Source organism: Oryza glaberrima, chromosome 7 (assembly GCF_000147395.1).
Source record: "Oryza glaberrima chromosome 7, OglaRS2, whole genome shotgun sequence".
In the NCBI taxonomy this organism is placed as follows: Eukaryota; Viridiplantae; Streptophyta; class Magnoliopsida; order Poales; family Poaceae; genus Oryza; species Oryza glaberrima.
In genome coordinates this window covers 7,896,355-7,908,911 of record NC_068332.1, presented here as the reverse complement: position 1 = coordinate 7,908,911, position 12,557 = coordinate 7,896,355, and the positions used below count along the sequence as shown (strand labels likewise).

The 12,557-nt window shown below is 45.2% G+C and overlaps 1 protein-coding gene across 1 annotated transcript; it reads left to right on the top strand.

Moving 5' to 3' along the window:
* The first annotated feature begins 3,749 nt into the window (after positions 1 to 3,749).
* Positions 3,750 to 5,837, top strand: LOC127779374 (uncharacterized). Its single transcript, XM_052306107.1, has 3 exons — positions 3,750 to 4,093; positions 5,493 to 5,570; positions 5,666 to 5,837. Exons 1-3 carry the CDS (start codon positions 3,750 to 3,752, stop codon positions 5,835 to 5,837), a joined length of 594 nt encoding a protein of 197 aa, XP_052162067.1.
* Positions 5,838 to 12,557: the final 6,720 nt, after the last annotated feature.

The following is a 12,557-nucleotide window of genomic DNA, read 5'->3' as shown; positions in this document are numbered from 1 at the left end:
TGAGGCAAAGCATCAGACCACAATAAACAACTAACACTAATAAATAATCACTGCAGGATAAAAAATGCTAGCCGACTTCCAAATCATGATCTCCTTGATGTCTCCAAATAATTGCTCTGTAGGTCTAGACCTCTGCTCAAATACCCAAGTGTTCCCTCTTTCCAAATCAACTAACAGATCATCATGAACAGCAAGAATCGAAATTATGCAGTTCACCATATGAACATTTGGTCTTTGCCATGAAGAAGAGGTTGTAAGCCGATGAGAAAGTAAACTGGCCATCACCTGTTAGCTACCACCGAATGGAGTCGGGGCTATTCCTGGTTGAAGCTGCACCATCTGAATTTCATCCCACAACTGAAAGAACTCAGCCATTGCTCTGTTGGACAAGGAACTCTGCAGGTCTCTCACCCATCAGTGATTCACCAAAGCCTGTGCCAGCATCAATTGGATCTGCCTACATATGATAGAAATTAGTGTTAGTGCCATAGCCACGTGCTGCACCGTGGTTGCAAAAATTGCTTGACCTTTCTGTTCCAAGCTTGGCATGCCATTTTAGCCATAGCGCTTGGCCAAAGAAGTCTAAATCCAGAGTTGATCTGTTATAGAGTGAGCAATAATTAATTGAGCAAGAAAGAGCCTGCAGAGAATCTACTACAGAGTTCATCAGTGTATGCAAAGAAATTAACTTCTCAAAAAACTACTGATTGTGGTGAAAGGATGACAATAGGATTTGTTAACGACCAAATTTGGTAATATCAGCATCGGAAAGGAGGATTAGATTGAAGTGGAGTCGAAGACGGAGATCGATTCGAGAACAGAGCAAGAATCGGCTGGAGTCCGGATCGGCTACAATTGGATCGGCTAAGTCCGAGTCAGACTGGGTTAAGTGATACAGCCGATTCCGAGAATATGACTTGGTGTACAACATCAGGTTGAGTTGATATGTTTCAAGATGATTGCCGCACATAGATAGAGTCCTGAGAAGGCAATTGTATCTATTAATTAGGATGTTTTATGTAATTTCCTTAGAGATATGTTTAGGGCAAAAGTCTGCCGCAAAGACTTATGGTATCTTAGAGTTTGTTAGGGATAAGAGTCGTGTCCGACATGGACATAGTTTGTAATTTTCGGGTATAAATAGACCCCGAACCCCATGTAATAAATTAACACACACATTCAATACAATTTTGGCGCATCACCACCCTTTTGCTTTAGTTTTATTTCGACGAGTTCTTGCTTTCGGGTTGAGCTGCATCAGTTTCGATCTTCAACAAGAGGTAAAACTTGTTATAACGGCTTGTGTTTTCGGGATTAGTGCTTCCATCTTTATGACACTCTAATCTTGTTTCTGTAATTCGTCGAGTTATCATATGTCATGCCCGGAATTTCTATCCAAAACTCCAAACGCTTACATGTGTGTAAAACCCTCGTCCAGGAATCAGCCGAGGCACACAATAACAAATTGATAATAGAGTGCAATTATTAATCTAATTAATAGGCGAATATAAAGTCATTACAGAGGTAGATAGTTCCTCTCAAACAATAAAGATCTAAGCAGCGGAAAATAAAATAAACAGCGCAGGCGACTCCATCCCATAAGCAGCTTGACCAGGGCTACGCCTAATCCTCCACACCTTCAGCGTCCCGCGGCGGTGATGGAAGGTTTAGGGTTAGAGGAGAGAAATCAAATCCGAATCGAGCTCGAATCCGATGATTTCAAAACAAAATTAGATGAAGTTTCTATAGGGGAAAAGATAGAGGAGATCAAGGGGATCATTTCCCCTCTACCAATTTGATCGGATCGGGAAAGATGCAACCGAATTTGGAAGGGGTGGCGGCAGCTTGCGCGCGGCTAGGGCGCGGCTGCGGCGAGAGGTAGACGACGACCCTGACAGGTGGGCTCCACCTGTCAGCGGGTGAGAGGAGGGAGAGCGAGCGGCTCGGCTTGGCCGGGCCGACTTGGGCCGAACGCGAGCAGGCCGAAGGAGAGAGAGAGACTTGGGACGACTTTCGGCCCAAAGCCAAAAGAGGACTTTTAAAACCTTTTTCTTTTTAAATTATTCATGAAATGCAATTCCATTTATTAAAAATACTTCCTTGGCTCAAATAAATCCTAGAAAAATCTAGGAACTATAGAATCAAGAGAAGTATTTAATAAAATTTTATCTAGCCCATTTTTATATTGGAATTTATTATTTAAAATTGGATCTTTTCTTCTAGGCTTTTAAAATCATTTCTTATAATTCCATTTAAACAACAATTTATAAAATTTAGAATTTTTAGGGTGTGACATCATATATCTTGCATAATCTCTGGCAATATCTTTATCTAACCTACAATCGGCTAATATCTATCAGTAGAGGGTAGCCGATTAGGTTAGACACCGACGTTGGCTTGGATTATATGAGATATCTACCACCCTATGAAACTTTCAGCGGCTTGATTGTTTAGATATTGTTCTTCTTTTCATACTTAATGCTGCATCAGTTGAGTTTGATCTATTAAGTCGTGCTTAGAATATCAATCTCTAGCCTGCCTTCTGGTTGCCGATTAGGGTAGTATCGGAGTTTCAGCCGATCTTATCTGATTTAACTATATTTGCTCTATATGCTTCATTGACATGTTAAGTCCGCCATTTATGTCAAGATCCTATTACACTTAAGTATATTAGGCTTTTGTTTGATATATTGTACTTGTTTTAATATCTTGATATAGAGTAGTATCGGAGTATTAGCCGATACATGCTAGATCTATCTGATCGGCTATGCTATAAACATATATAGTCCTGTCATTAATATATATTTCGATCTAAGTGATTTATACTGTCTCCGCATGGCAACCGATCTATCCCAATCACTTGATTTAAGTATATATTGATATAAGAATTATATATTGTTAATATCTACAGCCGATCGAGTAGATTTATTTTTCATTATCTATTTACGACCGCCGATCGATTTACATATGACATTGGCTCGAGGATAAATGATATGTCATCGGCACTTAGCCGATCGGCTATCATTTATGGATTTAACCACGGTTTCTTTGTCTTTATTTCTTGTTGATTGCAGGATCAAATCAACTGGCACGCTAGCATACCCAAAGGCGAGTTTTGGACCTGCACTGGAGTTAAGCAGATCGCCTAGGCCTCGTGTTTTACGTCAACAGGATTGTATCCACTTGAACTGATAGCTAGATCAAATAGTGTAAATCAAGCCATAGTGAAAGAAAATGATGTACATTCAGATTCAGGTAATCCACATAGAGGACTATTGGGCTGAAGAGGGGAATCGGAAGACTCACTTTCAGCTGAAGCACTCTGCACTCTCACCTGCAAAAGAGAGGATGGCACACGTCCGTGAGAACCGAGTGCGTGGTGTGGGCAGACTATGACCCTTACAACGGCGGCACCACTGGAGGCGCGGCAGAGTGCCGTTGGAAGGCAGGACCACAGGGGCGTGACGGGATGGTGATACCAGCCGAAAGGCATATTCACGGGGGAGTCGACTATGTGCGGCAGCGGAGATAGGCTTCATGACATACAGATCCACGGCGCCGGCGAGGGCATGGCGTGGTGGTGTGTGGTAGTGGTGGGGAGGAGCGGAGCGAGGAGCGCGCGACGAAGTCAGCTCCGTTGGGAGCAGGCCGCGGTGGAGTGTGTCAGCAGCGGGGAGGCGCGGAGCACGCTGGAGTGAGGAGTTGCGGATCAAGGGAAGGAGGAGCGTCGCGGAGTCATTGCGCGGGGGATGGGGCCGAGGTCGGCTCCGGTCGTGGCGGTGGACCTCGGCGCCGGTGCCGGCGGATGGGGCCGAGGTCGGAGCAGCCACGGCGGCTCCGGCGGCGGGGAAGAAGCAGCGGCTCCAGCGGCGGGGATGCGGCGGCAGTCCACGCGGGGAAGAAGCACCGGCTCCGGTGGCGGGGAAGAATCAGAGGCTCCGGCGGCGGCAGTCCATGCGGGGAGGATATCCAGCGAGGATGCGGCGGCGCCGCGGCAGAACATCCGGGGAGGAGAAGGAGCTAGCAAGGAGGAGGAGAAGCGAAGTCTTCGCGTGTGGAGCGATGTCTTCGCGGGTGGAAGAGGAGGAGCGAAGTATTCGGCGTGGCGTGGATGGATGGATCGTGCGGTGGCGAAATCAAGCACGCAGATGGACGGTAGAGATCGATTCGAGTGATTTGGCCTGTAGGATTGGAGGAGGGCAACTACTCCTTTTTATATTAGTATAGATATAGATGAGTAAACTTCATAAAACCACACCTATTGTGGTCCAAATTGTAAAAACTATAGGGATTTTGGTACGTGGCACGTAACCAATATAGTCCTAAAGTTTCATAAAACTATATTGTTGACCATTTTGACATACTCCTATATAAAAAAAATAAAAAAATATGCAACATCTATATGATAGTAAAATCCTCATAAATTTAAGATGTGATTGTAGAACTTGAAAGTATAGTAGATCAAAAATAAAATGATCAATAGTGTGATTTTGTGAAACTTTGGTATTATAATATCTAGGGTTATATGCGACATTCCAAAATCCCTATAGTTTTTGTGCAACTTTGATCATATTAAATTGGGATTTATGATATTTGCTTTTATTAAATTGATATGCTACATATTTTCCATGTGATATTACTATGGAGTAATAAATATCACCTAAATATCTTGACACGAGTACTTTTACATGTTTATGCTAGCAAAAATAAAAACTATTGGACACGAGTGACGATCTAATCTATGGAATGATAGGACTTAGCATTATATGTACTTTGATTATAAAATTTTGTCTACAGGCGTGTGTTTTGGTTACATGTATATATATTGGCCCTGTTTGAAGAAGTAGCTAAGAATTATTTTGAGTGTTATTTTTAGCACAAAGAAATAGCCCTAAATTATTTGGATCCAGGGTTATTTTAAGAGCTATTTGGCCTTTAATGCACTTTCCCATGGAGAGAGAAGACATTTTTCGGTGGGCCCCACCCGAAATAGCCCCAATTAGCACTCCTTTACAGATTTTTGGGTGTGTTATTTCCAAAGAGCCCTGAAATAGCTCATATGTTTGAAACTTTTAGGCTATTTAGGGGCTATTTGAGAGAGGGCTAAAAAATAACCCATAGATCCAAACAGAGCTACTGAGAGTGTTCTCGGTACAATTCTATTGTGTTGTTGTAATTGTATGAGCTTTTTTATTACCTTAAAAATTTTGTTGGAATTTAATTACATAAACTACAATCAATTTCTAAATTAATATATGAGATAGGACAAGATGATGTCTTCAAATCATGACACTTACAAGACACTCAAGGTAGGAGAAAAAAATGGGCTACCACAAGTTCATCGAAGTAAGAGTTAAGCAAGCCCCCTTCAGAAAATAATATAGTTACTAGGATTGGTGGGAAAGATTTCTTTTATATCGATAAGCTGGAGCGAACACGCTCATGCAAAGAAAAAGCTCGTAAGCTGCTCAACCAACAATACTCCTTTACAGGGCGAGTAGCATGATGAATGAGATGGCTGTAACGGAAGGGGAGCAGCAGATAACCAGGAATGTGGTGCGGAAGAAATGGTCGCCTCCCGGGCTGGTCAGCTTAAGCTCAATATTGATGGTGCTTTTCAGGAGACGCAAAAAACTGGCGGTTGGGGATTTATCTTACGCAACAGTGAAGGCCAGGGGCTGCTTGCGGGTGCTGGACGGCTGGCGTTCGTTCATGATGCTGACTCTGCGGAAGCTAGGGCTTGCCAGGCTGCCTTGCTTGCCGCTTCGGTGCAGGGCATCACTGAGGTGGAGATCGAGACTGATTCTCTTATCCTGGTGTCGGCCTTGAAATCCTGAGAGTATGATCAGGCCCCAGGTACTGCCATCTTCGGTGAAGTGAAGCTCCTTATTCAGCTGAATTTTATCCATGTCGATATCTCTTATGTTCCCCATTGCTATAATAGTGTTGCCATGATCTTGCTAAAATGGGCGCTAGTTGGGACCCGGGTCAATCCATCGTTTGGGTCGACCCCCTCCCAGAATTTATAAATGCCTTTGTGGTTCGTGATATCACTGAACCTGCTGGGTGAATAAAAAGACATTGATGAAGTTCAAAAAAAAAAAAACAATACTCCGTTCTTGAAACCTACTCACGAGCAATGTAACAACGAAACTGAACGAGGTAAGCATAGCATTGCTGATCTAAGCCATCTCGCCTTCTTGAATTGTATTGGATTCTCTCAAACCTATAAAGTTCCTTTTTCTAAAATTTAGAGGAGATTTCAGAAATTTTAAAACTCTGAAAAGAGTAAAATTGTTCAAAATAATATTGTTGGATTCTATGTTTGTCCCTTTATTACCTCTAACTAATATAATTTTACTAATCCACGCAAAAGGACTAGGTTTATTGAATCCAAATTCATTTATCCAACAACATCAATGCTGGACTCATCACTAGAAAAAAAAGGAATAAGTTCACTTTTTAGGTCCCTCAATTTGTCGCCGAGTCTAAAATTCCTTCATAAACCGAAATACTATATATAATAGGTCCCTTAATTTACAAAACCAGATCATGTGAGATCCTAGATAGTATTACATCTGGTTTTAGCTGACGTGACAAGCTGAGTCAACATGAGACCCACGCGGATCCCACATGTTAGTGACTACCACTTCTTCCTCCTCTCTATCCCCTTCTACTCTCTGTCTCTCCCCTCTGCCAGGGAAGGACTCGCACAAGAAATCGTCAAACTCCAGTAGCGCATGTACGAGCGGGACGCGATTGGAACGAGATCAAGTCAGAGAAGCATAGTGTTGTGACTTTAGAGTATTCTTAGCCGTCCGATTTATAGCGAACGAACGAGATCGATCGCTACAGTATACCACAGTAACACTACTCTTGCACAGTGTACTCCACTGTTTATTACTGTTGCTACAGTAAAAACCGCAAACCACTGTTCTGGCGATGAGGACTTGGCGCAGCTTCACAAGCGTTGATTCCCTCCTAGCGCCGATGCACCTAAGGGGGAGGAAGAATCCACCGCCGCCATGGAGGTGGAGAGCGAGAGCCCCGTTGCCTCGGTGGAGTCCAGCTTCGCGTTGCCGATACAAACAAAGCAGGACTCGGATCTTGGCCCCCGCCGCCCATCCCAGCACCCTGGATTGGGAAGAAAGGGGAAGAGATGGGATATGGAAGAGAGAGGGGAAGAGAGGGGAGAAGGAGAGGGATCCCAAGCTCGCTACCCGTTTTTTGTAGCTACCCGCTCACCAGCGGTTTGGCAGCTAATGCATGATGGCGATCGATGGTTTCCTGGTGATCCGCTTGCCAGACAACAAGGCGGGGACAATGGTGGTACGGTAGGGGCCCGGCCAGTTGAGCCCGTCGCTCTCGTTGCCGCAATTCCCAACCGCTATTGGATCCGAGCGAAGGGGAAATACGAGTCCCAAGCTCCCAGCTTCCAGCTTCTGTGATACGAGTCCTAGGAGGCGTGAGCGAGCGACACATGCTGCCGGTGGCTGGTGTTAACAACGGAATTTTGCATTAGATTCGGAGAAGAAGAAAGAAGATCGAAGCGGATTTGGTGTTGAATCGAGTTGGATTTGGAGTCAGACTACGCATCGGCTAGATATCGTATCGGCTAAAAATAGAATATGGGTTGATCAAGGTTGATGAAGTTGATGGCCGATACAGCCGATATGGTATAACTTGAGCTCGGTTTGGGTCTAGATCGGGATAACCGTCATTGTCAATTAGAGATAGAGCTCGAATAATACAATTGTATCTATTAATTAGGATATTTCAGTCGGTTTGTGTTAGATTTGGCAAGAGACCGCCATCTATGGTCTTGTTTGTATTTTGTCTTTAGAAAGGTTTGAATCGTGTCCATAATGGACTAAATCTGTACTCGGAGTATAAATATGAACCCCATACCACTATAATACGAGAGAGAATCCAATACAACTTCGGCGCATCGCCACCCTAATATACATGCTTCTTTACTGGTTTTATGTATATTTGCCACTTATTTAGACAGATCATCCTATATAATCATATTAAGCTAGATCAGTATCGGCTGGGCTATTTGAATTAGTAACTGATCATGATTTCATATGTTTATATAGATTGATTTGTTTATATAAGTTCGTACTAAAGTATTAGCTAGTACTTTATCGTTATCTATAGATTCTGCTCTAAATATTGTTCCATTGGCTATTTTCATAATATTGTCTTATGCTTCTTTATCAAACCTAATAGGCAGTATTATCGTCGGTGAGGCATGTTTAGGGTTTGTTATTCACTAATCCAGTCCATAGCCTATTTGGTCTACTACATCGGCTGAGATCACCAACTATACTCTATCGGCCTATCGGCTGACTAACTATGCTTTTATCTTTATTGCTTATTGCATGATCAAATTAGCCGGCCTGGCCTTCCCTTGACACACTCGAGTTGGACCTGCATTGGAGTTAAGCAGATCTCCTAGACCGCCGTGTTTTCACTCAACAGCTAGGTTGCCCCATTCGTTGCTACGGCGGACCGAGGTGGGCGGTGGGCATGGGCAAACAAGGATCCCATGCAGAGTTTTCCCCAGGGTTGATGAGTGCTCGGAGGATGGCGGCGAGGGGACCTTCGTTGGATCGATGAGTGCTCGATGTCGGAAAGGACTTTCAACGGCAACGCTAGCCCCGACGCCGGCCGCATGGATCCCTCCGCTGTTTCACTAGATTGGGGAGGATGAGGAGACAGGGAGATTGGGGAGCAGGAGGAGAAGTGGGTACCACTGTAATATTTTATTTATTTTAACCGAACAGTCACTTACATGCGGGTCCCACATTTTTTTACTTAAGTGCCACATCAATGCCACATAGGTGCCATGTCAGCTGAAACTACCACCTAAACCGCCTTGGCACCTTATTTGCACTAGTTTTGAAAGCTGAGGGATGCGTCATATTTGGTATTGCGGTTTAGGACAAATTTTAGACTCAGCGACAACTCGGTTTAGGGACCTGATGTGAACCTATTAGAAAAAAAACACATCAATGTTGGGCTGAACTTTGGAGCAACCCAGCCCATATTTCACTCTCTCTTCTTCCACATCACATGTGGGAATAAGTCTATATTTTCTCTCTCATTTCTTGCTTCGGATTAAATCACATCCCTCAACTACAACTCCCTTATTTTCGAAATGGCTACAAATCGACGTTTGAAGGAAGCGTTTCAATTACGAGCAAGAGGTGAGGGAGGTAAAATAGACTTATTCCTTTCACATGTATACCCTCCCGGTCCCTTCTTTTATCTTGACTAGGTTGGCTCAGCTAGCACAAGAAGTGCACTTGGCCCAAAGCCATGTCCCACTTTATACTTCAGTGTTTATGTTAGAGACGTCATCTTGGCCAACCGTCGGGCTAAATTTTTCTATGACCAAGGCCCCGTTTTTCTTCAACTTCAAATTTTTCGTTAGCACTAGGGGTGAAAGTGAGATGATATTTCCCAAGCACGTGCTCGAGTGTGGAGATTATAAATACCCATACCCACACAACATGTATATCCGACTGGGTATAGGGGTACTATATACAGATATAATACCTTTAAGGGACTCGGGTTAAATTCCTTACTTGTGTATCAAGGAAATACATGGGGTTCTAGTCGGTTACGATTGTATTTTATCTTTATTTGCCTATTTTGTTAGGAATATGGGCTGTACCTTGTAATACGGATTCCTCCCACTATATAAGGAGGGGTCCGGGTGCCTCTTGGGGCATAACTTTTCTCCCAGATCATACTATCTATAACACACTCGGCGAATCAATCTCCGGACAGGAGTATGGTATTACTTCACATTGAGAAGGCCTGAACCTGTATAAAATTCCTTGTCTCCAAACCCATCCACTTTTCCTGCTTGATAGCCACCCCCTTTTTGTATTGCCGAAATCTTGTTTCGACAATTGGTGCGCCAGGTAGGAGTTGCGTCAAGCTTTTCGCCGATTAGTGCGATGGGATTCGTTTCCGGCATCGATGACTTCGTCTTCCCTCCCGGGCAGGCGTTCCGATTCAGCAGCCTCGAGTTCATCACCGACAACTTTGGCAAGATCTCTCTCCTCGACTCAGATTCGATCCAGTCGGAAAGAGATGCGGTCTCCGCCCCGTTCGGTCTCCCGAACTCGGCCGAGATCTACCCCAAGATTATCTTGTCCGAGTCGGCCTCAAGCCACTCGGACGAGATCTCATCTACTTCGACACGACTAGATCAAGACGATGCGACCTATCCATCAATCCTAATGAAGCTTCCTGATGATTTGGCTGCTGTTTTCACCACAAGGGCATCTTCTTCCTATAGGTCAAGACGGGATCTGGCATCGGCCCTGATCCAATCTAGCTTCAAGGAAGTTGGCCCCTCGGGACGGTTTCAATAGAAGAATTGGATGGCTACCTCAGCTTTCCTGGTGTCGACTCACGGCCAATGGAGATCCTCGACTACGACGACTTCAGCTACAACTACGACCTCAGCAACCTCGACGATTTCGACGATTTTGATGAAGCCTATGAAGACAACTACACGCCTCTCTTTTTCGGCGTTTTCATGGCCGATAACGAGACTGCAGAACAACGTCAGCTCCGTGAAGCAGAAGAACAGCGCACACGACAAGAAGCCGAGCGTCGCCGACTGAAAGAGGAACGACAAGCGCAACAGCGAGACCAGTTGCAGTGGGAACACGAGCGGGCCGCAAAGGAGGCTGAGGATCAACGACAGTGCACCCTGGAAGCCGGGTGACGAGCACGTGAACTCATTGGACAGCAAGACGTTGAGGAGACGACGGTTTTTTGCACCCCACAGCAGAACGTAGTCGCGGCAATCACTCTTCTGGATACCTTGCTTCAGGAAGATGCGCCCAACCACGTCCTCAACATCATTAACCAAACGAAGATCATGATCGCCGCCTCGGTCCCAATTAACTCAACAAGTGTCCGCACGCCGACTGGCAGTCGGGTTCCGCCTCTTCGATCTCAAGATTACCACCAACCAAGCCTCAGCGTTGCCGCATCAGGATCTAATCGCAGGAGCAGAGATCATGTTGAACGTTCTGTTCACTCGCCTGCCGACAGACACAGAGTGCGCCGTGCTAAATAGCCTCGCTCTCCACGTCGCAGGCAGCCCATCAATCTTCGCGACACACTCAATCGACGCCGTGTAGAGAGAGGTTATGTCCCACACCGATCACCAGACCGCTACAGTGACGATGAAGATGGAGTTGCAGCTTTTACAAGTGACCTGCGTCGAGTGGATTGGCCGGCTAGCTTCAAGCCGACTGGAATCGAGAAGTATGATGACAAAACAAATCCTGAGTCTTGGCTCACCGTCTACGGCCTCGCAATCTGCGCAGCAAGAGGAGACAACAAGGCTATGGCAAACTACTTGTCGGTAGCTCTAGCAGATTCTGCTCGGTCCTAGCTTCATGGGTTACCCCGTGGCACAATTGGATCTTGGGCAGAGCTTCGTGAGCACTTCATTGCCAATTCTCAAGGCACTTTCAAACGTCCCGACACCCACTTCGACCTCTACAATGTGATCCAGAAGCCCAGTGAATCCCTTCGGGATTATATCCAATGTTTTTCTAAGCAACATAAAAAGATCTCCGACATCACCGACGACGTCATCATAGCCGCTTTCACTAAGGGTGTCCGTCACGAACTCTTAGTCGGAAAATTTGGACGCAAGCCTCCCAGGACGGTCAAGCAGATGTTCGAAAAAGCCAACGAATATGCCAAAGCTGATGATGCCATCACCGCCTCCAAGCAGCCGGGCAGCAATTGGAAGTCCAAGAAAGATATGGCAGCCGCCGGGGGGAGTGGAAGCAACAACCATAAGGATCACAAGCGTAAGCCTGAAGACCTTGTAGCACTTGCATCGCCATCTTCCTGACAGCGCTCGCGCATCAACACCTTCGACAAGATCATGAACGCCTAATGCTCGCATCATCCAAACTCTAACCATGCAGCCAAAGATTGTTTCATCTACAAGCAGTTTGCGGAGCAATACGCAAAGCAAACAAAGAAGGCTACAGATGGAGATCAGAGCACCTCAAAGAAGAAGGATGATGAAGATGACGGTCCGACTGGTTTTCAAGATTCTCGCAAAGAGCTCAATCATATCTTTGGTGGGCCGCAAGCTTATGAGTCAAAAAGGAAGCAAAAGCTGACTGACATGGAGATCAACGCCGTCTAGCCCGGCAGGCCTCAATACCTTCGGTGGTCAGAGACAACAATCAAGTTCGACCGCTCGGACCATCCTGACCGAATGGTCCACCCGGGGCAGTATCCCCTGGTACTGGACCTAGTGGTTCGCAATGTTTCGACACCGACTTGAGGCTCGCAGCCCAGGAAGAGTATGCGAGAGAGAATGTGATATATCTGGTAATATCCGAGTTCGGATCCAAATTCGCAAAAAAATATGGGTTAGGATATGGGAAGAGTTGTATCCGTCCGTCTGTCCCATATTATGATATATATCCACCTACAAACATGATAAATTTAATCGCTATTTTATGAGCTCACATGTGTCGACGGGTGATACCCGTAGA

What these genes read in the sequence shown, in the direction of transcription:
- LOC127779374 (XM_052306107.1), top strand. Translation starts at nt 3,750, where the DNA reads ATGGGGCCGAGGTCGGCTCCGGTCGTGGCGGTGGACCTCGGCGCCGGT. An exon ending in GGTGGAAGAGGAGGAGCGAA is followed by an intron (nt 4,094 to 5,492) that starts GTATTCGGCGTG and finishes ACTCCTTTACAG; the next exon opens with GGCGAGTAGCATGATGAATG. An exon ending in AATGTGGTGCGGAAGAAATG is followed by an intron (nt 5,571 to 5,665) that starts GTCGCCTCCCGG and finishes CTTACGCAACAG; the next exon opens with TGAAGGCCAGGGGCTGCTTG.